The sequence below is a fragment of the Peromyscus eremicus genome, chromosome 1 (assembly GCF_949786415.1).
Source record: "Peromyscus eremicus chromosome 1, PerEre_H2_v1, whole genome shotgun sequence".
In the NCBI taxonomy this organism is placed as follows: Eukaryota; Metazoa; Chordata; class Mammalia; order Rodentia; family Cricetidae; genus Peromyscus; species Peromyscus eremicus.
The window spans coordinates 92,865,860-92,891,301 of NC_081416.1; the positions used below are offsets into that span (position 1 = coordinate 92,865,860).

General features: G+C 51.3%; 1 protein-coding gene across 2 annotated transcripts in view; it reads left to right on the forward strand.

The window, feature by feature from the left end:
* Positions 1-25,216, forward strand: part of Lmo1 (LIM domain only 1) — a 37,448-nt gene extending 12,232 nt beyond the window's left edge. For both annotated transcript variants that reach the window (XM_059269112.1, XM_059269111.1), the window contains 3 exons: positions 19,818-20,031; positions 22,788-22,913; positions 24,813-25,216. In XM_059269112.1, coding sequence (XP_059125095.1) covers positions 19,818-20,031; positions 22,788-22,913; positions 24,813-24,918 — 446 coding nt within the window. In that variant the 3' untranslated portion in view covers positions 24,919-25,216. The remainder of the gene's footprint in view (positions 1-19,817; positions 20,032-22,787; positions 22,914-24,812) is intronic.
* Positions 25,217-25,442: the final 226 nt, after the last annotated feature.

A 25,442-nucleotide genomic window follows, 5' to 3' on the forward strand; every position in this document is an offset into this window, starting at 1 on the left:
TTAGGAAGAAGCGTTTCTTCTTACCCTCATTTCACAGATGAGAAAGCATAGTACAAAGAACCTGGTAGATTGGTCCCAGACTCCACAGCCTTCTAATGCCTGGGCTGGGCTGTGAAACCAGGAGATCTGATGGTGAATCCCTGAGCTCATTCTCTGACTTGCTGGCTCCCTTTCCCATCTGCCACCCTTGGGGCTGAGGAGAACTCCTGGTAGAGCTCATTTGAGGGTGACCTGGAGTAGGAAGGAACTCTCTAGGTGGGCTCCATGTATGTGCTTGTGCGTGTGTGCATGTATGTTTGCATGCTCTCTGGAGCCCTGCGCCCACTCCTCCAAGGGCAAGCTTGGGGGTAGGAGCATTATGAGTCCATCTCCCCTGCTTCTTCCTGCCTCCATTCCCCATCTTGCAAAGTCACAGGACTGTCTGGAAGGGGGCGAAACTCCGTAGTTAGCTTTAACTGGGGCACGTATGCAGATGCAGGACACACCAAAGTCATCAGTTGGCCCCTGGCCTCAAAACAGGGCAGTAAGTGGGCTGGTGAGAGGCCTGTGTACATTCATAAACCAGCTGATTGAAAAGCAATATTTCAGATAAATACAAGCCAGCGATCTATCAGTGGTTGTAATAAAACCCAGGCTTCAGGCTGTGATTTTATTTTGAAATAATAAGAATTGCTTGATTCTTTTTACTTGAGTTACCATGGTAATTCCGGCGTGGAGCGGTGTTATATTGATTTAGAAAGTGGACAGTAATATTTCTTTTGTGTTATTCTGTTTCTAGGCCTTGATTTCTAATTTCTACTTGGAGATTACTTTTATAAATTTCTTAAGTCCTTCCACTTTCTCCCCCCCCCACCCTCACAGTATAATTTTCCTCTCATGCGCCGCGATGTTCTGAGCTTATTGGTTTGCTCTTATTTTAAATTAAACTTGCTGGTTTCAAATATTGAAATGACATCTTTGTCTGTGTCTGTACTTTGGTTTAGCAAAATATTACAGTCTGACGCTCTCTGCTTAATAATTTAAGGGAGGCTTTCTGTCGGCCCTCACTGGGTGCTGATAACTTATGACTCAACCGACGCAGGCCTTAAACTCGTGACATTTTAATATTGTGTGGCGGGAGCAGCCACCCCTCTGCTCTCGGTCTCTGTGGAGAGAAATCCACATGGTACCCCAGAAAGGAGTTTTAATAATTCAACCTTGCTGGTTGGCTCTCTGTGACTCCATTGAAAAAAGGGGGGAGACCCATGCTTTCTAGAGGAGTCAGGCAATGCTAGCCCGGATGCCCAGGACCTGGAGCCAGCACCCTGCTCCAACCCCACTCCCCTTCTTTCTTGGATCTAGAAATAAACCACCATACATAGTGTCAGATGGGTAGGGCTGCCTGTGAGTGCCAGAGAATGCTTGAACTCTCTGATTCACTGTTTTATCTTGGAAAACAAGTGCATCTCACACAGGTTTAGCTAGATAGACTAGGTTCAAGTCCCACTTCCTCACACTCAATAGCTAGGCCTGTCCTCCAGAAAGAAGCTTGTAGCTCCAGACCGCAGGGTAGGATGTGTCTTCAGGCCTGAACAGAGGTAGATTAGTTGCCACTGGGTAATGAAGAGCTTGGAACTTAGCACCTTGACACAATACATAGCTGTCATTGCGTTTCTGTGGGACAGGCAGCTGGGGCGGTTTGACTGGATCTTCAGAGCCTCTCGGAGATGGGAAAGAAGGATGTCTGTCAGCCATCTACCTGGGGCAATGACCACTTTTCAGCTCTCTTATTCGCCTGTAAAGATTCCGTTCACAGGTGGATTGGACTGGAGGCCTCTCTGGCTGCCTACTACCATCGATTCCATTCCTACGGGCCTCAGCAGCGCACAGCAGCAGCGCACAGCAGCCTCTGCGCTATGGCAGCTTGCTTCCTGAAGGCCATCAGTAGAGACTAAGGAGGGAGTCACAGTCAGCTTCTGCAGCTGCACCTTAGGACCCAGGTGTCCAGTAGGCTACACGCACTGTCCCCAGTCCTACGAAGTTCACCTTCCATCCAGAAGCCAGTCTTAAAATCAACCAACCAACCAACCAAGCCAGGGCCTCATATAGCCCAGGCTGGTGTTGAACTCCTGATCCTCCTCCTTCCACTGCTCCATTTTGTAGAGGATTAGGTCACTCTAGGAGTAGGAAACACACTCATCTGGAGTATCCCAGAGAGTGGGTGAGTGGCAGGGCTGGAATGAGGCCCCTGCCTGTCAGGAACATGGGGAAATTGGTGAAATGACTGACTCTAGTGTTATAAATAAATGGCTGTCTCTCACACACACACACACACACACACACACACACACACACACACACACACGTACATGTGTACACCTCTACCTACTCATGCACTTAGACTTTCTGTCTGGATCTGGAGGTTTCTGGACTTTGGGGTTTCTGTTTTGTTTTGTTGTTTTGTTCTTTAATAGGTGGTAAATGTGCTAAGACCAGTTAGGGGCCTACAGAACAGTTGTCTGATAGGACTCAGTTGCCCAGAGTCTGCCCTCTCCCTCAGCACCTTGGAGGAAGTGAAGGTGGTCCCTCTTTGAGCCAGCCTACCTGTAGCTGTTAGCTGTTAGGACTCCCATCCCTAGTGGCTTTGCTAGGAGAGATGAGGACAGACCTGTAAGGCAGCCTAGGCAGGGATGGCTTTACAGTTCTCTGTGAGGGGACAGGACTCCTGCAGACTAGCACACTCCCATAGGTGTCTGGGCAGCACAGAGCTGAGAGCCAGAACTCCAGCATCCCCATTCCTGGCCCATTGCCTAGTAGGATGTCCTTGGGCAGGTCCTGTCCCCACTTATACTGGCAAGGTGACTGGCTGCAAAAGCAACCTGGACAGTTGGGCTCTTGGCTTGTTGATGGGAGGCTGCCTCTTCCAGGCAGCTGCACACCCGCCTCCCCTACCCAGAAGCCATTTACCATCTGTGAGGCCTCTTCTTGGCAGGGGCCAGGACCCTGGGGAGCATTGGGCAGGGGGCAGGGCTCCCTGGGGCACCTGGTTGCAACCTGGCACCCGCCCAAGTGCAGAGTGTGGTGTTTTCACCTGCCCGTTTGCCCCAAGGATGCCTTCATGCTGCTCTTTGATCTCAGGCGGACTTGATCAAATTCATGGCAAAGCTGTCTTACCCACAAGAATAATATCTCATTAGTATTATTGAAAACGCAAAGTGAAAAAAAAAAGAATCCAGGAAAAAATTAAAATCGGTTGAAATAATTAACACAAAGTAAAGCTGGCAACGGTTAAGGCTGCACCTGGTAAAATACGTTATTGACTAAAAATTGACAGAAGAATTGAATCTTCTTGACAAAATTTAGATCTGCAGAAGTTGGCTCGGGAAATATTTTTCTGTGAGAAATCGTTGTCACAAAAGAAGTCTCAATGGTGACAAACACTCTAATTTATAAGATTTGACATGAGCTAAAAACAAGTCATAGACTAAGAAGTCACTGAAAAATTAAAAAAAATTGATCTTGATGAAAATAATACCAATACAATTAAAATGGGGGGTGTGGCTTCATACTATTGAACAGAAAAATTGATCAAGAAATCCAATTGACCTAATGAAGCTTATTAAGAATTACTTTCTAATTAAAACCGTCACCATTGGTATAGTTATCAAAATGCGGGGGTCAAGAACCAGGTCCTAATAGCAGGGGTTTAGTTACTTCATTTGGATGGGTAGTGAGTTAATAGGTGAAAGAGGTCCAGAGTGGAAGGGCAACATGGATCATAAGGATTCACCGTCCCAGAGAGAGAATGGGGGGGGGGTGGCCAGAGAGATCAGTAACTAGAGCTCACAGCGTCGTTGTCGTGACCACACTGACGATCACTGACAGAACCACACTATTGTGAGCTGTGCCTTGGTTAGGAGTGAAGAGTCACCTTGAGGTCAGTGGGAGTGCTCTGGGGGCTCTAGGCAGACTGAAGACACTTTATCAGATCATTTGGACCACTCCATGGAGAATGGTCTGGAAAGGATAAAACTAAAAGCAGAGAATGGGGCATAGAGTAGGAGGAAGGGGTCCTCTTTCAGCTTCGCAGATGATCACTCGCCACTCCTCCAGCTTACATGTCCTTTGTACCTTCCTTTAGTTTCCTTCCTAGCTTTTAGTCTGGGCCTGTGGAGGAGACAGTGGAGAGGAGTCTGCTTTGGTTATGAAGGAGGTAGTTAATGTCTACCCTCAAGGGGAAGAACCCCCAAGGTCCTGTGCCCAGACACTGCAGATTTGAAGTCTGTAGAATCCTCTAAAAGAAATAACAGCCCCATGCAGGTCTGACTACTGAAGAGGTGGCTTGCTGGCTTAGGAGGTGGGAGGTGGCAACCACAGCTTTTATCCCACTCTTGCTCTGCCACCCTCTGTTTGTGAGATCTCAGGGAATTGTTCTATTACCCACTACAGGGTGACCCTGGACAGACCACTTAACTTCTCTCATCTCTGGTTTCCTTACATATAAATTAGGACCTAGAGCTGGGTGGTGGTGGTGCACGCCTTTAACCCCAGCACTCGGGAGGCAGAGGAAGGTGGATCTCTATGAATTTGAGGATAGCCTGGTCTACAGAGGGAGTTCTAGGATAGGCTCCAAAAGCTACAGAGAACCCCTGTCTCGAAAAACAAAACAAAACAAAAACAAATTAGGACCTAGAGCATGTTGATCGTTTCCTGAGTGGATCCCAGATGAGAGACGGTGGTGTTTTCATGTGCTTTGTCACCTGTGGCACTGTGTTCCCTGGGGCACTGTTGGTGGCTTTGGAAAGATACGAGTACCTGCCATACCACCGGCCACCTCTTCTTCTAGACATCTCCTCAGTCCTAGGCTCCCTGGAGAAGTATAGAGTAGTTTTCCAAAGGTGCAGTTTCCTGAGCCAGCACCCCATGACAGAGACCCACAGGAGCCGGCCTCATGCTTAGAAAATGGACACATAGTGGTTGATATGAAAGCCCAGACATCCTTCTCAGACATCCCAGAGCTGTGCTGCCCCCTTTCTGAGGCCATTTCCACGGGTGAGAGGCATGGAAACTGGCCTGCCTTTGTGAAGATGAGCTGTTGACAGAGTTCTCAGCCCAGATTCTGGGGCAGGTGGCCATTTCCTGCCACAATGTACACCTGACTCCTCTTGCTGGCTAAAATGCTCTATCATTTTGATCCTCTTAGACTAACCCCTCCAAGGGCATTCTTGCCTCCCACCCTCCTGGCCGTGTGCCTGGGATCTGAACCTTTACACCCTGCCCAAGGCGAGGCTCACAGGCCCCAGGAAAGGGTACCATCTCTCTCCAGTCTCCACTATACCCTAGTCATTGTGCACATATTATGTACTTCTGATGGCCCATACAGAGTATGCCACTCTTCACATACCACTATATATAGTCACACTGCCCCATATAGAACAGGTTCAAGATTCTGAAAGGAACCTTCCCTCACAGGCATGCCCTCTTTGCAGATAGGGCATAATCCTTGAAGGACATAGAAGCTTCAACAGCAAGCCCATCCCTGGTGGTCTAGTGCTTAAGATTGGGCACTCAACAGAGCCCTGGGAAGATAAACTAGTACAATTAGTTTATCATTCCTTTTCATGATCCAATAATATTCTACTGTGTGTAAATATATTTTTTATTCATTTGTCAAGTGATAAATGATAGACATTTGGATTACTTATACTTTTTTGGCTTTTGTACATGTTGTTCAGACCAATGTTTTCGTTTCTCTTGGACATATACTTAGGAGTAGAATTGCTGGGTCATATGGAAACTCTGTACTTAGAGATGTTTGTTGTCGGTGTGTATACACATGTGTTTGTGAGGGGAAGTGTGCATGCCATGGCCCATGTGTGGAGGTCAGAGGACTACCTGAGTTATTGGTCCTTGGTTTTGCCTTATTTGAGACAAGGCCTCTTGTGGACACACCAGGCTAGATGGACTGTAAACTTCTGGGGATCCTGCTGTCTCCACCTCCCAGCTTCCTGTGGGAGGACAGAGATTACAGATTCATGCACCACTGTGTCTGGCTTTTATGTGGGTCCTGGTGGTCAGTGCTTTAACCACTAATCCACCTCTGCAGCCTCAGATACTTGTTCTTAAATGAACAGTGCGTGGGAATATTTATGGGTGAAGTTCCCTAGCTGTCTGAGTTGTGGAAGGGAGGTTACCTGCCATCTGATCCCTGCTTGGGTTCTGGGATTCACTGTGACCTTTCTAGCCTCAGTGTTCTGATCTGTGAAATAGGGCCAGCTCTCTTTCAGCTCACCTCAAGGGCTTTGAAAAGTCATCACTACTTGTGTGGTATATGAAGAATTACAGGATGGTCTTCTTGCTTTCACTGTTTACATTCTTTTGCCCTGTAAATTGGGTATGGCAGCTTCTGTTTTGCTGATGTAAAAGCTGAAGCTCTCAGAGAGGCTAAAGAACCAATCTACTTTGTTAGTCCGTGGCAGAACCAGAACTTGAACCCAGACATATCAGAATCCTTAAACTCTGGCTGATCCCTGCCTCAAATGCATCTTGGTGGAAGGCCCCCTGAAGCCCCCAGTTCTCTGCTTACTCCTGAGTACAGGAGATGAGCGCTCAGATACAGTCAGGTGTAGGCTCCAAGGCAGAACATGCTAGAGAGGGAACAAAGACTCTGCCCAAGTCCTTATTTTTAGCTGTGAGGCTGTGGATAAATTGCTGCACCTCTCTGTGCTGCATTTCCCCATCCCAGAAGCTGAAGTACCCATAGCAGAGCACCACCCTGGAAGGGGCACACAGGAAGTGTCCCCCACAGAAGACATTAGGTAAAGCACTCGGGGCAGTTGATGCGGGCAGAAGACAGTATGGGACCATCATGGAGAAGTGACTGACTTCTAGGCTGCTCAGAACAAGCTTGAAGGAAGAGATTCTGCTCACACTGGCTGGGAAGGTTGGAGGCACCTGGGAGATTCCAGAGTTTGCCAGTCCGGGGCTGCCAGAAACCTGGAGGGGTTTGCAGGAGTCCCTGGAGAAGAGATGTGAGCATCCCCCTCTGGTACCCCTGGTCCTCACCCCCCCACACACACCCTGCCTGCTGATGCCTGAGGTGAGGGGGCTTGCCTGACTGCCTCAGTTAGCCCGAGCAGTAATAAAACACTTTAAATTTATTGTGACATTTGGATTTAATTAAAAAGTACATACTTAGAGAAGTAGAACATAATGGGGAGAGAGACAGGGTGGCTTTTCCCCTCCTTTCTTCCCCAAACTAATTAGCGTTGTATTTTAAATTGTTTATGTGCCGCTAATCATCGTAATAAATCATTTATACTGAAAAAGACACACTCGGCTGTGCCCGCCGCGCGGGTTCCGCTCGCCGGGCTCTATCGCGAACAAATTGATCTAGAAGTGAATTTATTAACCACTGGGGAAGAAATCATTAGTGCTTTCTCTAAACATTCCCCAGGTACGCTTTATCGCCACAGTTTATGCTGTAACTAAAAGGAGCATTACCCAGGCCTTCCCTGCAATCTCCTTGCAAAGCCAGCAGCCCACTCCCAAGCTAGGGGGTCCCTGCCTTCTCTCCCCTGTATGGTCTGGAAACCCCAGCCTCTGTTCCCAGCGTTCCTTTTTTAAATAAGGAGGTCCCCGTGAAGCATGCACAAGACCCTGATGCTCCTGTGGCTGTTTGTCCCCTGCTGAGTGCTTCATGGTCATTGGGGTTTCTGTCATAGGACCACCGTGGTGTAGAGAGGCCTGAGGTTTTGGAGAAGTAGTGGAGGCTGTTTGCAGGGATACTGGGATCAGAAGCTTGTTAGAGGGCAGCTTCCCTACCCCAGAGCCTGAGAAGACATCAGCTGTGGGTAGACTATAGGCTAAGAGGGGCCCAGGTAGGAGCACAGGACCAAGCTGGGTTACCTGGAGCACACACTAATGATCTAGGCCCCCAAGGCCTTCCTCTTGCAAACTCAGAAGCCTTCTCCAGGGTTTGGCTGGAGTAGTCTGTTCTCCCCAGGTTTCTGGTGCCCCATGTATTGCTGTGACTTCACAGTCCCCCAGGAATGGCCTGATAACAGGCAGCTTGACCAACAGGCAGCTCCCAGCTACAGAGACCATGTCGCACAGCTGGTAGCAGTCTGTTCTGCTGACTGCCACATAGGGCCCCCCTGCTTCCATGGGGCAGTCATCTTCCCCCATTTTGCTGGAAGGAAAGTTTGTTTTGAACAAGGATCTTCTCCCTAGAGCCCATGGCTGGTCTGGAATCCATAGCTATCCCACCTCAAAGTCCACCATCTAAACTGCTTCCCAGATGGTTGGGAAGAGCTATAGTAGCCCCCAGGGTGTCAGCAGGAAGCCCCAGCCCTGTGCTCCTTCAGCCAGTACCCAGAAGTTCCCTGTCCTTTTTGTCCTGGTGACAAGGTGCAGTCCCCCTCCACTGTCCCTCTCCCAGTAGCTCGCAGGTGCTGTGCTCTGTTGCTTCAGGAAAGAAACAGAGCCCAGCAGCTGGGTAGGCTGAGCCAGGCTGGAGGATCCCCTCTTTGTGCCTAGAGAACACATTTAAAACTTTGAATTCAAAATTGATTTTGAAGGGCCCTAATCTCTGCTCCCCCGATGCTCATGGTGTGTCTGCGGCTCCTGCCAGACTCTCGTTTTCTGGTTCAGCGCCTTGGTGTGCGCGTCCCTGATGCTGTGAAATTGAGACTCGTCTGAGAGTCTAGGTCCTCCTCCTCCTCCTCTGTGAAGATTGTAGGCCTCTTGGGAGCCCCGCTTCATTAGATGGGTGATGCTGGCTTTGCAGGTGCCCAGGATGTAGCTGAGTCACCATCTGGGGAACACAGCTTCCAGACACATCCTCCCTGGTCCCCCACAGATGTGTGGCTCCAGGCAGCACATCTCTAAGGAACATGGGGGCTGGCTTCTGCATCCTGGGATGGGATTGGAAGACTCCAGACAGAAAAACAGGCTTGGACCTGGTATTCTCTACAGGACATTCCGGGGTCAGGAAGTGGGGTGGGGTGGGGTGCATTTCTTCCCATTGGCTGCTAAAGGCTCAGCCTAGGCTATAAGGGGAAAGTGGTCATATTAATACATCCAGAGGACCTTCAGACAAGAGCGAGGGAGGCCAGCCAGGTCTGTGTGAGGGGCCAAGGGGTCCAGGACAGAGCTCAGGAGGAAAGGACTGAAATGTTGGCCGCCCACCGACCCCTGAATGTTACAGTGCTGCCTACCACCCCCTGAGGAGGTCACAGTGTTTGTGTGTAAAGGAACCATGGAGTAGAACCCTAGAATTCACCTCTCAAAAATTCACTTTAAGAGAGCTCAGTATGAGCTTGCTGTATGAGCATGAAGACCCAAGCTTGATCCCTGGCACCCATTAAAAACACAAATCTACATGAATACATACAGGAGGGGAAAAGTTGCTGTGGCAGACAGGACTAGGCCCTGTCTCTTCTTTGCAATAGAGCCACGGAGCCACAAATATCTTGGGCTGTGTGGCAGGGGGCAGTCGTATGCCATCAAGGCCCCCCTCCCTGGGGACCTGCCTGTACGAATCTACTCACTCCAGCCAGAGACGCTTGCCAGTGATATCTGGATAGCTGCCATTAGGTCTCTTCATTCATTTATTGAAGCGATGCTCAGGACTGCTGTCAGGTTCAGTGCTAGGAGAACAGCGGTGGGGTAGGACAGGGCCTCAAGAATTGCACCTTCCTCGGGGCTTCTATTCACAGGAGAGAAGCCAGTCATTTTCCCAGTAAATTCTCCAAAGGAAAACAAAAGCAATGACCAGTTGCTATTGAAAACTGGAAAGGAAATGACAGGCAGGGAATGAGTGGTTTAAATAAGGAAATGGGGGTGAAAAAGTCCTCTCTGGTGATATTTAAGCTCCAGGGTGGAAAGGCAGGAACCACCGGAGAATCCGGGGAAGAATCCGCATGTGCAGAGAGCCTGAAGCAGGAGGAAGAGCTGGAGTGTGGTGGAGCTCAGCATGGCAGGGGGAGCAAGGGGGCCAGACCACATGAAGCTATTCTAGGCTCCGTGCAGAGCAGGTGTGGCACTGTGCTCAGTGTCCTGGAAGCTGTGGAAAGTTCCAAGCTGGGCAGTGACAAGCCTGGTTTATTTGGAAAGGCTTCTCCAACTGCTAAGTGAAGAATGGGTTGTAGAGCACTCGGTTTGTGGGACCTATGCCCAAAGTATGGTAAAAGACGGGAGTGGGGGGCTGAGCACAGTTGGTAGAGTGTTTGATGAGCATGTATAAAGCCCTGGGTTTGATGCCCAGCACTGCATAAACTGGGTAGGGTGGTACATGCCTGTAATTCCATCACTCAGGAGGTAGAGGCAGAAGAATCAGAAGTTCAAGGTCATCCTTGGCTACATAGTGAGTTCCAGGCCTCCCTGAGAGAGACCCTGACTCAAAAAAGATAAAAGTTGGCTCTGGAAATGGAAAGAAGCAGCTACGATAGGGAACAGGACATGTGTGTGAGTGCGTGTGTGTGCGTGTGCGTGTGTATGTAAGTGCGTGTGTGTGTGTGTGCATGTGTGTGTGTGTGCATGCGTGTATGTGTGTGTGTGTGTGTGTGTGTGTGTGGTGTTTGATGCTGAGTATCTCTAGGAACAGAGGGACGGGGTGGGGGTTATGAGTACTATGAAGAGGAGGTAGAATAGGGCACAGAGGTCAGGTTTGGCTTGGCAACCAGAGCTCCTGGTTTAGATCTGTAGCTTTTAGGCTGTCTGAGATTGCAGGGAAACAAACAAGAAGAAGAAGGAGAAGAAGGAGAAGAAGATGACGCCCATTCCTGACACAGAGAGGAAGACATCACATTGGATATGTGTGCCATTAACTTAAGCCTTGTTCCAGTTAGTGAACTCCAATGAGCATGCACAGCTTCCCGTATGTCCAGGGCCTGGTTAAGGACCTTCAGAAGACCTAGGAAGACTGGGGAGTCAGCCCCTGAAGCTGCCCCAGAGTCTTGGGTGTTTCCTCCTTCTGGTCCTTCTACAAGTTCTCAGCTGGCTCCTGGAAATGTGTCTCCTCTGACTCTCTGAATTTAATCCCAAGCTCCCCACTAGTACTGTTAGGAGTTGGGGCCCTTGAGGGCAGAACCTCATGAATGGGGTTGGTGTCCTTATGCATGGGACCCTAGAGAGCTTCCTCATCCCTTCTGCTGTGTGAAGTACACTGGGAAGACAACTGTCCATGAGCCAGGAGGCAGGCCCTCATCCGACAGTGGGTGAGCCAGTGCCTAGGTCTTGACCCTCCCAGGCCCTAGACGGGGAAAATTAATCTGTTGCTTTACAATCCACCACTGTTCTGTCAGAGGTACCCCAGGTGGATGAAGACTGTCTACAAGGCTGTTGTCTCCGGGCTGTGCAGGGTCCAGCTTTCTCCTCCAACCCTGGTCTCCGCCCTTTCCATCTCTAGACACACCAAGGTCACAGTGGTTTCAGGGTTTAGATGCAAGATGCTAAGGGCAGTTGGCCGCCCCCAAAGCCCACTGCTGAAGTGCCTCCTGCTTCTTACTCCTCTGCTGGAAATTGTTCTCCACCCCTCTGAACCCGAGTCAGCGCTCGGCCCCCAAGCAGCCTGTCCTCTTAGCTGTCCCTGCCACGTGCTCCAGAGCTTTCTCCCTTAGCAGCGTTCACATGGGGTCCAAGAAAAGTTCACTTTTCCCCACTGTTCAGGAAAAAGACAGTGTGATGCCACTCATGGTCCCAGGGTAGAGGAGGCTGTGCATGGGTGCATCCTGACAGTAGCCAGTCTTGGTGGCATCCTTGGTCACTCCCAGGTTTCCCTTGGGGCGAATGGCTCACAATGAATAAACTGCAGCTCTCAGGAAGGGGTGATGTGGAGAGTTGCCAGCCATCTGTGTGGGGTGACACCAGCAGCAGGTGCTAGGGTCGCTACTAGGCGGTCCTTTCTCTTGTAGACTGCCTGAAGAAACTTGGCAATTTAGAGAAGGCACGTGTTATAGGACTACACTTCAATGTCTTGCCCTGTGCCAGGCCCCCCTCCAGAACCCTCCAGGGCCCCCACCCATCATCCACACAAGCTCCCAGCTATGTGTTGAGCCTCCCCCCCCACTCCTGTCACCCTGGATAGGAACCCCCAAGTTCTCACCCCTACCGCTCTCCTCTTCGCCAGGACCTAGGAATAGAGTTGCTGGATCATAGCGTAGACATGCATTCCCTTAGCTGATTGTCTTAGCTCTTGTGCCAAACTTTGTGCTAAGTACTTCAGGGCTATGATCTAAATTAATCTTAATCATTTAGCACAATCTACCCTCACTTAGTAAATGAGTAAATGGGGGTAAAACTGGAAAATGACAGAACCAGAGTTCCAGCTGAGGCCGTCTGTGTGTCTTCAGATGTCTACTCCTACCCACCTTCCCTGACTTCAGAGGCAAGGGTGTCAGTCCCTCCCCTGAGCCCCACCTCCCAGCCTTCCTTCCCCTCCCTTACCTGACCTAGTAAACACCATGCTGCCAATGGACTCGCAGAGAGGTCAGTAATGAGTGTGGACTAGGTGACCGTGGCCCTGGGTTCCAATAGTTGTTCTCCTTGGCTTTTGATTCCAAATGAGTAGGAAATGCTGTTAGTTCAGGCCTCGCCCACCACGTGCCAGGGCCCGGGATAGGAGTGCAGTGAGACGAGAAATTGTGGAGATAAAACCGGTGTGAAATGGAAGCCTTCTCGCAGGCTGCACAGGCCGGTGCAGAATAGAGTTACTTCTGAGAGAACGAGATTGAGAGAGATGCGGCAAAATTAGATTACACTTTCAAATTTCCTTATTCAAGGGGTTTGACGCCTAGGAGGGGCAGAGATGGGCTCCGCTGGGGTACTTCTCTGCGACTCCACATCTGGGATGGGCCCAGGTGCATGGCAAGATCCCTGATCTATGAAGCCTCCGAGGCCCCTGACAGCAGCGGAAGGGAGAGAGGATGGCAGGGTTGACTGCGGGAGGCGCTCGTGCTCGACGAGGAGTCAGGTGACTTCCGCTTCCTTCTGTCTCTAAGGTGTCAGGTTTTGTTCAAGCCAGTGTTTGTTTTAAGAGTGATGGCTGTGTCAGCTCATGTCTGTGTGCACCTGTGCCTCAGTGTCTGTTTACATCAGCATACCAACATGTGTGTAGACCCAGCCATGCATGTGCACACTGGCACGCACGAATGTGTTTTCACGTGCGTTACCGAACACCTGGTGGGTGTCAGTTCCAAGCTAATGTGGGGAGAAGAAAACAGACACAGCTCCTTCTTGTGTGGCCCTTGTGGGCCTGTGTGATTCCATGCCAGTGGAGGAGTATCTGTGTGCTCTGCCCATGTGTCCTATGACCGAGTGCATCTCCATACTTTCCAGTGTCTTCCGATTGTCATGAGGTCTCCTGAGTGAGTCTCCTTAGCACCTCATCATACAGCCCTGCCTTGGATCAGGGGACTTGGGCCCCAGAGACCGACTGCCAAGGTTCAAACCCCAGCTCTGTCTCCTGTTTATAGATATGTGGGAACCTTTCTTACACCTCACTTTTCCAGTTAGAGTGGCAGCCCTTAACTTAGCAGTGAGTAAAACCCTTAGGGTGTTAGGTCAGACTTCCCAACCCAGGGTCCCTGCTTATCCCATGAGCAGGGGTGCTCCTGGTGAGAAGGGGGAGCCCTGGGAGGTACCAGGCATCCATACTGTGCTATGAGGCTCTGGGCAGGGCCTACAACTGTGTCTCCTCCTTCTCTGGCCTACTATGGAACCAACACAGAGGTCCATTAAGGGATTATGAGAGATACCAAGGTTATTCATGCCTGGGCCCCCAGAACACTGCTCAGAATCTTGAGGGGCCTTCCTACAGCCAACCTTTCCTACTCAGCTGGCCACTGGAGCTGCCTTTTGGGCAAACAAATGGGGCTGGCTTCCTCCTTGACATGCTCATACTGACTACTGGACTGGCCTCCGGATGACACTGAAATCTGGCCCGGGCCCATGTGACTCTAACCACAGGGGCAAGTTCACATTTGATTTCTGCTCTGCAAAGGAAGTACCTGTCTCTGTTGTAGGACCCTGAGGTGGGGCTGTGACTGAACTTTCCAGTGTGCTGAGTCAGTGACACTCATCTAGCTTGACATTCAGGCTCAACTAGTCCTAAAGACTCCTTTATAACTCACGGGGGCTCTCTGAGATGAGTATTCTTTTCTTTTCTTTCTTTCTTTTGTTTTTTTGTTTTTTTTTTAAAAGATTTATTTATTTATTTTGTACACAGAAGAGGGCACCAGATCTCATTACAGATGGTTGTGAGCCACCATGTGGGTGCTGGGAATTGAACTCAGGACCTCTTGAAGAGCAGTCAGTGCTCTTAACCTCTGAGCCATCTCTCCAGACCCTTGTTTTGTTTTTAAAACAGGGTTTCACTACATAGTCCTCACAGTCCTGGCTATCCTGGAACTTACTTTGTAGACCAGGCTGGCCTCAAAAGAAAAAAAAAAAGAAAAGAAAAGAAAAGAAAAAAAGAAGAAAAAAGAAAAGAAAAGAGATCCACCTGCCCCTGCCTCCTAGGTGCTGGGATTAAAGGTGTGCACCACCACATCCAGCAAGAGTATTGTTTTCATACCCATTTTACAAAGGAAAACTAAGGCCCAGGGTTAATGAAAAAGTATCAAATAAATCCAGATCAGGGATGCTCCAGAAACAGCTGGCTTTTCTGCCTCAGAAGTGCGGATATCTTCAGATGCCTAGGAATTCCTCTAGGTTCAAATGAATGAGTGTCTTAGCTAGGGTTACTATTGCTGTGATGAAACACCGTGACCAAAGCAACTTGAAGAGGAAAGGGTTTATTTAGCTTACATTTCCACATCACTATTCATCAGAGGAGGAGGTCAGGACAGGAGCTCAAACAGAGCAGGAACCCAGAGACAAGAGCTGGTACAGAGGCCATGGAGGGGTGCTGCTTACTGGCTTGCTCTTCATGGCTTGCTCAGGTAGGACCTGAGATCACATCCTAGTACCCATGTCAAGTGGCTCACAACTTCCTGGAACTCTGGCTCCAGGGGATCCAATTCCCCTGGCCTCTACAGGCACTGGCACTCACATGCACATATCCACACACAGATACGAAATTAAGATTAATCTTAAATGGGTGGTGGTGGTGCACATCTTTAACCCCAGCACTCAGGAGGTAGAGGCAGGTGGATTTCTGTGAGTTCGAGGCCAGACTGGTCTACAGAGTCTGTTCCAGGAGAGCAAGGAGAACACATAAGATGAATCTTAAATATATATATAAAGCTCAAAATGATAAAAAGTTTAAAAGAAACAAATGCCCAAAGGAATAGCACCCAAATAGAGTGTATATTGTCCCTTACCCATTCCAGCCTTTGGGCTACGGCCTCAGGTTCCTACCCTCATCTTGACCCATAGTCTGCAAACAATGAGAACTCATGGCTCCATGTCACAGGTGCAGGTCGGGAAGGAGGGGCTGCTCCAGGCCTCTAGCTCCCCAAAGGTGTACACTCCTACCCCACAGCCTAGGGCCCATGGTTGACCCTGCCCTTTGGGGGACAGAGAACATAGCCTGGACAATGGCATTTCTCCCAGAGCAGTGGTGAGCACCACCCTTGGGGCAGAAATGAAGCAAGGTCCCCAGTGAGGCTAGAATGGGAAGGATACCAGGATTCTGCCAGGAGCTGCAGGATTTGCTGGGCTGGCCTCTGCAGTCTCTATCCCCAGGTGGTGGTAGTGCCGTCCCGTAGGGGGCATATCATGCCTGCAGTGACCTGCGGCGGGGAGAAGTAGGCACACTAGGGTGGAAAACTGGCCTTGCAGAAGGTAGCTGGGGTGGGGAGGGTGCTCTCCTGTGACTCCGACCTGTCCACAGTGGAGCCCACAGGCTTTGCTATTTGGAGAAGGAGAGGAGCAGCCTGGGTGGGGCCGCATAGGTAGGAGTTGCCAAGGCTGTAAGGTCTGGTTGGTAGACAGCTTCTTGTGCAGAGGTCCTCTCTCCAGGGTGAAGGGAGAGGTGGTGGGGAAGGACTGATGGCCTCTGTCAGTCCCACCCATCACTGGGGGGTGTCTGACTTTGCCCCACATTGCAGAGCTGAGGGTAAGTGTAAGAGTTCTGCAGAGCCCAGGAATCAGTTTGTACAGTCCTGGCGCCTTGCACAGACCTGTTAGGGAGTAAGTAACTGCTGATGAGTGGGACCTAGAAACTTCACCTGGAAGACTTCTCCCACAGCCTGGCCACCTCCTTCATCGGCCCTGCTGCCTTCCTCCTTGGGACAGAGAAAGACTGGAGTTCAGCCTGTTTCCCTTCAAACACCATTCCCGCTACACCCTGAGACCGAGGGTGACACGTGGGCTAAGTGAACTGATTATTTTGCCAGGCCCAGTGTGTGTACCTGAGCATGTGCCTGGGCATGTGTGTGGGCACAAGCAGCCTCCATTGTTAAAGATGGGTGTTTTCATGCGTGAGTAGTAATTATTGGGTAATGCTTTAAAACCTTTCCTGAAGGAGTGCAAAGCTGATTTTTTTTTCCCCCTGAAGTCGGGAGTACGTTAAAAGGATTACCATGTAGATTTGATTTTTAGATAACACTAAAATGGATCCCAAATGGACTTCAGCAGAGGGCTGCTATCTCCCTAATGGAAAGTGCATGGCCTGAGGCTCTGCTCCCAGAGCCAGCGGAGGAGGGGCAGGAGGGTCTGCAGGGGGCTGGCTGGCTGGCAGGCTAGAGGGGGCTGGGGAGACAGGAGTGGGAGCCCAGGCCTCATTTGGGGATCGGGAGGTTGTAGATATACCCCCTTAAAGCCCCTTTCTTTCCCTGGGAGGTGTTTTACCTCCCCTAACCTGGCTCTGCAGAGTCAAAACCACACCAGTGGGAAGCAAGGGCTTATTTCCATTTAACTTACGAGGCAGATGAGGAAACTAAGGCTCAGAGGCCAGACCATCTCCTTTGGACCACATGGCCACAAGCTTTGGATCCACCCACAGGCACATGCTGGGATAGGCTTCTCCCAAGACCTCAGCCCTCCTAGGTGAAAAAGCATCTGGACTCGGTGTCCAGAGTCTGGGTCACGGGATTCTTTAGCAGGCTTTCCACTTCTGTACGTTATGCAGAGCCCTGGGATCAGAGTTCCCATTGTCCTGGATCCTTGCACAGGCTTTTTAGGTGACCTGTGTGTGGCAGGTCTAGCTTGGGCACAGGTAGGATGGAGATGTAAGGGATGTAGGAGCAGCCTGTGGTATCATTCCTTGTGGCTTCCATTGAGTCTGCAAGTGTGGCCAGGCATGCTGAAACCCAGGCTTGAAATGAATGCCAGCTGACAGGCAGAAGAAGAGCTGGCATAGATACCTTAGAGTTGGGGTCTCCACTGTCCCTTTTCATTTAGGAGTATAACTTAGTGGGCTAGATGCTTACCCCATTACTCACCCACCTACTGGTAGTCACCCAAGTACAGAGCCCCGGAGGGGCCAAGCCTGCTACATGCCAGGTGAATGAGAAGGACAGTAGTCTTATTGAGGCACTAATGGTCCTACCTTAAGATCTGAGTTAGTACTCATATGAACAGCACTACCGTGCCCCTCCACAGGCCCCAGGGACAGTCTTCCCATCCTTGGAGTCCCAGGCCTCCCCCTAGTCTCCTACACTTCATCCCTCCCTGTAGGCCAGGCCTTAGAAGGAACTTGCCCTAGGTCTGCCTCATGGGCAGAGCTGGGCTCTGTCAGAGGAGACACAGGCTGACCCTGAGACAGCCATCATCCTGAATACTATCTCTCATTCAGACCAATTAACCTTTAGAGCTGCATTAAGGAAATTAGGTGGTGAACTTCCCAGCTAACAGATGGTCCTACGGTGACTGGAAGAGGGGGGACTGAAGGGGGTCAACCTCTGCCTGCCGGGGACAACCACGGGGCCTCCTCCTCCATGCCCTCACCTGTCCTTTTGGTCCTGTGCTGCCGTGGGTCTGAGCTCTCTTCCTGAAGAGAGGGCTTCCCTGACCCAGGGCCTGTCCTCCTCTCCAATAGAAGTCAGAGGGGGTGGCCTGGTTGAGAAAGCACGGGAGAGGAACAAATTCTGAAGCTATCTCCATCGGTGGTTTACCGTTGTCCCTCTCACTACCTGAGCTCCAGTTTCCCTGTCTGTAGGGGAGAGCGTTTGCCTGGAAAACTGAGGGCCATTCTGACCTGACATCCACGAATCTAAGGTTTCTAGGTGGCAGGTTCTCCCCTGAAGCTAGAGGACATATTTCTTCTTGAAGAGGGAAGGGAAAAGGAGGTTGTGGCTCAGCAGCTGGGCCTGTGGGTGGGCACAGAGTCCGGGCTGTGGATGGCAGAGATGCCCAGCGATGGAACGGAATGATACCCCTGGGAAGAACATAGGTCTTTGGGACAGGATAAGGCCAGTGGAAACAGACCTGAGCCTGTTGGAAGCTGGCCTGTTGGGCTTTGCTGTGCCTTGGTCATGGATATATCTGCCTCTAACCCACTCTCTCTTCAAGAGGCTTGTTCTCCAGCAGCCCTCCTTGGGAAATCATACATTTGATTTCTGAGGTCTCTGGTGCTCACGCCTGGACACTGTGTGCCCCCATTTCCTCCTCGGCTGCCCTTTCCTGTGGTTCTGGGGGAAGGGACCAGGCACGTATGACGGTGTGCTCACCTGTGTCCACACTTGCACATCATGCTGTGTACAAGGGTGTGTGTGAGTGTTCATGCTCACCTACCGGCAGGCTCTGCCCTCAGTGACTGCACACTGAGTCTTGCCTGGTGCTTGTTGCTCCTTACATGGTGAGATGCTTGCACAAGAAGGTGGTGGAGGGAGATTCCTAAACTGGGAGATTGAACCAGGCTTCAGAGGCTCTGGAGCCTGCCTCCATCCATCCCTCCCTCCCTCCCTCCCTCCCTCCCTCCCTCCCTCCCTCCGTCCCTCCCTGCCTCCCTCCCTCCCTCCCTCCCTCCCTCCCTCCCTCCCTCCCTCCGTCCCTCCCTCCCTCCCTCCCTCCGTCCCTCCCTCCCTCCGTCCCTCCCTCCCTCTCTCCCTTCCTCCCTTCCTGCCTCCCTCTCTCCCTCTCTCTCTCTCTCCCTCCCTCCCTCCCTCCCTCCCTCCCTCTCTCCCTCTCTCCCTCCCTCCCTCCCTCTCTCCCTCTCTCTCTCTCTCCCTCCCTCCCTCCCTCCCTCTCTCCCTCTCTCCCTCCCTCCCTCTCTCCCTCTCTCTCTCTCTCCCTCCCTCCCTCCCTCCCTCTCTCTCTCTCTCCCTCCCTCCCTCCCTCCCTCCCTCCCTCCCTCCCTCCCTCTCTCTCTCCCTTCCTCCCTTCCTGCCTCCCTCCCTCCCTCAGACCAGGCCAGATGGAGCTTTGACTTTGACCAAAGCATTCCCATGGGGAGCCACACACCCTCTTAGCTGCCACCCTGAGCCTCCCACTTTCTTCCCAATACTACTATTCTGTACCTGTGGATGGAGGTTGAAATGGTCCAATGCACAGTGACGGTTGCACTTCAAGAAAGAGTGACAGTGGGAATCTTAGTGGAACTCATTCTTGGATCTAGTGTGGCCAGCTTTGGCTGTGTTAGGAGGACATGAGTCTGCCTGAATCAGCTCAGATCACACAGGGGACAGTGGCTGGGAAGGGAAGGGCCCAGCAAGGCCAGCAGCCTCTGGACCTCTGGAGGGGTCTAGACAGGACAAAGGCCTGGTATGTTGCCCAAAGGCCAGACTTGGGGCCTGGGGAGGAAGTAGAAAGTGAGGGCCCCCGGGAGCCTCTACTTAGAAGAAGCAGTAGAAAGAAAGACATACCCCCCCCCCCGCCCCCGAATTCCCTGGAAGAGGGTATGCCCCAGAGCTCCAGGTCAGTCCCATGCCCGTCTGTCCGTTTTCCCATCACAGGTGTGCCGATGCTCTCCGTCCAACCAAAAGGGAAGCAGAAGGGCTGCGCTGGCTGCAACCGCAAGATCAAGGACAGGTACCTGCTGAAGGCGCTGGACAAGTACTGGCATGAGGACTGCCTCAAGTGTGCCTGCTGTGACTGCCGCCTGGGCGAGGTGGGCTCCACTCTCTACACCAAGGCCAACCTCATCCTGTGCCGGCGCGACTACCTGAGGTGGGTTCTGCTGCCCTGCCCTGCTCACACAGCCCCCATCTTTCCAGGCTGGTGCAACTTGGCCCCAGGCTCTAAACCAGGCAACCTGCGTGCACAGCCATGGGACTACACCTTACTCGCCGTGGCCTTATGTCAGCCCTGTGAGCCACCCTAGAGCACGCTTATGTCTTTAACTCCTTCGACTTGGCCCCACACCATCCAAGCAGGCGCCAGTAGCAATTGGACACCAAGATAGACTTCCCATGGGTACCAGCCTGGCTTCAGCCTTACCTGTCTCCTATGGGGATCGAGGAGGGATACCTCAAAGGGGCCCGGAGGAGCACATGAAATAGCCCCGACTTGCCTGGGCCTTTCTCCCTGCCGGTGTCTCCGGCCCACCTCTCCCCAGAGTCCTCCTTTTCAGGTGTGCTGGGATTAGGCTCTCATTTGCCTTGGTTGGCAGGGAGCCATGGCCTAGGACAAGGACTGCCAATGCCTTTTAAAGACCTGGGTTTGAACCAGCCCTGAGCCTTTAGCTTCGAACCTTTTTCTCTGTTTAGACCCCCTACACCCCACCTTGCATTCTTCAGAACTTTTGTCCCTCTGCCACAACCTGGATCCCATCCCCTGGGGCTGCCTTCCCCAATTAGCCCTCCCTTAGGCCATTTATGACATCAGCAGGGCTGGAAGGAGGCCATGAAGCAGGGGCCTTGGCTGAGACCCAGCACCTGCATTTGGCTCTGTCACTAGCTGCTGGATGGTGGCTGGGCAGCCTTGTGGGGAAGGAAGGCCCATCACATTAATTAGCAGGATGGGGTGAGAGCTGGTGGGACTTGTGCTCAAGTTGGGACAAGTTGGAGGGGGCAGGGTTCTCTGGAAACTCACTCCCACCTTCCCCGGAGAGCCTGAAATTTACCTGTCTGCACTCTTCCTTTCAATTGTTCTCTTTAGTTTCAGCAACAGATTTTTTTTTTTAAAGTGATGGTGTTTAGTGCTTCTAGGGCGGAGAGAGGAACTGAGGCTGGGAGGAAGGGTTAAGGATACCCTTGGGAAGTCAACACTCAAGGGCATGGAAGTGGGGGGCCTTCAAGTCTGGAGGTCTGGAACATCTACCTGGGTCGTTGAATTAACAGGGTAGGGAGAGGCGACCGTACAATTGATGGCCTGCCATCAGGACTGGGAGGAGCACCATGGTGTAGTGTGGGCTTGTCGGGAACTCCAAAGCACCCACAGCATTCTGGGCCCTGCCAGCCATAGGCGCTGGAAGCTCTTTTCCCTATGCTCTGGTAGAGGTAAGGAATGGAGCCAGGTAGGCCAGTGAGTTAGGGAGGGGTGGCTGCCCAGAGCCTGGCCCTTTGCAACAACTGCTGGTGGCAGAAAAGGCCCCCATTGGCAGGCAGATGGTGTGGCCCAGCCTTTGTCTGCCTTTATCTGAGCCACCAGGCAGCTCAGGCCAATGAATAATGGAGCCAAGCTGGTCTGCAGGTGCCTGAGCCTGCATCGACAAATCGGGGATTAGAGGGCCCCACCGCCCGCCTCTCAGCCCCCTTGCACCATTTGGAGCTTGCTCAGCAAAAAGGAAGCAAGGAGGAGCTTGGTTTGCTCAGACCATTAGAGCACCCAACCAAGAATTGCCATGAATGGGAAGGGAGTGAACTTCCTGTCCCCATGTCCCCAGAGCTCTGCAGCCAGCAGCTGAGAGGAGGAAGCCCTCTCAAAGAGACCATTGTGCCCTTGGAACTTGCTTTGGGGACCAGTTCTGGGTGGGAAGCATCTTTAGGCAGGCTATGCTGGTCTGACAGCCTCATTTTACAAAAAGATAAACTGAGGTTCCAAGAAGGAAAAGGAGACATAGGTGAGTGACACAGTGAGATTACAGCAGAAAACGATTTCATAAAACACTGTAATTTTATCTTCAATTTGAGGCGAGTAAGCTAGGCTGGCCTCGAACTCCCTGTGTAGACGTGGATTACTTTCAGTTCCTGTTCCTCCTGCCTCTACCTCCTGAGTGCTGGGGTTATAGACATGGATGACGACGTGTGGTACTGGGCATGGAACCCAGGGCTTCTTACCTGCTAGGCAAGCAGTCTAACTGAGCTACAGCCCCAGAAAGCACTGTAATTTTAAAAGCAAGAAGTCAGTGGCATAGATCACTCTCCCAGAGGAGCCAGGCATATGCCCCTAGTGAGTTGTTTATCTCTCTGTGACTCACTCTTATCTTGAATGGGGATGACACAAGTGTTGACCTCAGAGGGCTGTGTTGGGATCAAATGAGGTGATTTTTCTTTTTTTTTTTTTAAGTAAGCTCTTAGCATGTCCCTGAGCCACAAGTTCAGTTAGGGTTAAGGTTAGGCGTTGCTAAGTGCATAGTCCTGTGAGCAATACGTTTTATTCTTTGACAGTCAGGATAACTGGGGCTCTGGAAAGTTCCAAGTGACCGTCTGAGGATACACAGCCCATGATGGGCAGATTGCCTCTGAAATCTAGGCTTGTGTGGGTCTGGAGTCTTTGCTTAGGGGCCAGCTTTGAGTGACTCTGGTGGAAACCTGAAATGGGTGTAGGGTGATGGTGTCTGCTAACACCCGGCTGTAAGTTACATAGCCTCCCTGGGAAGTGAGATGCCAGGTTTTGGGAGCTTAATCTAGCAGGATCTTGATATGGCAGTTAGTTCTTGACTAGGCTCACCTGCTATCCCACGAGCTGGGGAATGGGCAGGCCCCTGGGTGGAGGCAGCTCCTTGGCAGGCCCTTGCATCCTCTGTGCCCTTCCCCTGGCAGGCTTTTTGGCACCACAGGAAACTGTGCTGCCTGCAGCAAGCTGATCCCTGCTTTCGAGATGGTGATGCGAGCCCGAGACAATGTGTATCACCTTGACTGCTTCGCCTGCCAGCTCTGCAATCAGAGGTGAGTGCCAGACCATCAACCAGCCCAGCACACTTCCCAGACCATCAACCAGCCCAGCACACTTCCCAGACCCTAGCCGAGGCCTGCGGCTCGGGCTAGGAGTGCTGGAGAGGCATGCATGCAAGTGTGACTTCCTTTGTGTATGTAGTTGAGTATGCCATCCGTGTGTGTGTGTGTGTGTGTGTGTGTGTGTGTGTGTGTGTGTGTCTACACCCTGTGGTCAGATGTGTACACTCCAGTACTGGTGCACATATATGGGTGGTAAGTTTCTGTATGAATTTAACGATGGGGTATGTGTGTGTTTTCACACTATGTATACTGAGTATGTATACATTTAGGGGAGAGGTTTTTTTTGTCTTAGGGTCTCATGTATCCCAAACCACCCTCAAACTTGTCTGTAGCCACGGTTGACCTTAAACTCCTGCCTCTACCTCCTGAGTGCTGAGATTACAGGCATGTATCACCATGCCTGGTGTGCTCATTTCTGGGGATTGAACCTACTTGTGGGCATGCTAGGCAAGCACTCTACCAACTGAGCTAAATTTCCAACCCAACCTCTATTATTTTTGTTTGGAGACAGGGTCTCACATGTAGGCCAGGCTAACCTCAAACTTGCAATGTATCTGTGGATGACTTTGAACTCTTGATTCTCCTGCTTCTAGCCCCCCAGTTCTGGGAGTGCTGGGATTGTTGGAGTAGGCCACCATGTCCAGTGTATATGTGCTTGTGTATTTATTTTAAATGTTTGTGTACACACGGATACTAGTGCTGGGGATCGGTGTGCAGTTGTGCATGTGACTAATTGTTCATGCACAAGAGTGTGTGCATACTGCATGTACGTGATGAGATGAGGCTGTTTATGCACATGTTTTAAACATGTGTGTACTATCCTGTATCTGTGTGTATATGTTTTTGGTCCTGTCTAGTGAGAAGGGGTTTCCAGGCCCACAGGGTGAGAGATCTCTTCAGGAAGTATCACTCCCTCCTCACTCCACTCCTGTGAATCTGGTTCTAGTCCTCTCTTGTGATTTTTTTGGGGTCCCATCCACTATCCCAGTCCTGGGGGAAGCCTTGAGGGATTTAAGGCCTTTACCTCTGACTTGGAACCCACCACCAAAAAGCAGGACATCTTCCCAGGAGCCCTCAGGTCGGGTAGGAATTCATACAGATGTTCCCAGGTTGAGGTCCAGCGGCAACACTCAGACAGGTTGAGTGCAGGGAACGCTAGGCGGCCTGGGTGCTCTGGCCGGACTGCCTACTAGCCGGGCTCTGTGAAGTTCCATCGCCACCTGGTGGTTGGACTGAGATCTGATGCTGGCACTGAGTCAGTGACCCTGGGGCTTAAAGTCTCAGCCACCAGTAGATATCTTTGAGGGGAAGCTTGACATCCCTCAATACTTCCAGAGGACGAAGAGACCCAAGTGTGATCTCCTTTGGGTTGGAGAATAAATTGTGAGTCAGGGTCACACTTTCTTTAGAGGATGCAAGCCCTAAACTGGGAAGGCAAAGGGATGGAAACAACCATTTCCTCTCCCTCTCCGCTTCCTCTTACCTCCCATTCTCCATCCCTCTCCTCTCTGTCTAGTTCTGGTCCCTCTTGCACCTTCTCTGGGATTGGGATGAGTTATCTGAATTCCCCCTGCACCTCCTTGAGTGACCTGATGGTGGGAGGCCTGTGGCTTGACTATCTGTTCTGCCACCCCAGGCTGCAGGGGTCTGCTGTGAGTAATTGACCAAGCTTGCTGTGACATTTCTCCTGTGCCTCTGGAAGGTTCCTGGAGCTAACTCAGCAGCACCACCTCCCCTGCATGTCCCACCTCCTGGGCCAGGCTGGGACCTCCTCTTATACTGGGACTTCACCTATAGCTTTTTTTTTTTCTCTTGCTTGGATTTTTCTAGATTTTGTGTGGGAGACAAATTCTTCCTGAAGAACAACATGATCTTGTGTCAGATGGACTATGAGGAGGGGCAGCTCAATGGCACCTTCGAATCCCAGGTTCAGTAACGCCCTGCATCTGGCCTCCAGGTCCATCTGTCCGTCTGCCCGTCTGACCACCTGCCTGGCAGGCTGGCCAGCCACTCTGCCTGCGCGAGCTGGCCAGCCGCTGTCCTACAAGTTAGAACTTCATCATCAGTGGGAAGGTGGCTTTTCTCCACCACCACCACCCGTCTCTGTGGGCCCTCCTGGGGCCAGGCTTGGCCTGTACAGTCTGTCGTCTGTATATAAATGGGAACATTTATTTTATGAGAAATGTAATGCGATTTTATTACTGGCGTGGATTAAACTTATGAATGTTTCCGGGGACACGACTCTGCGTTGTTCACATGACTGACAGAGCTGCATCTCCTCACCTTCTGCCTCTGGTGGGTAGGGCATGGGGAAGCAGACTCCAGCATATGCTGTTGCCAAGCCGGGGAAACAAGCTTGACTTGGGATCGGAAGGAAGAGAATAACTTAGAGTGCCCTAGCCACAGATGAGAACTGGGGTATCCCTCTGCCTCCTACAAAGCATGCATCCTGGTGCTATG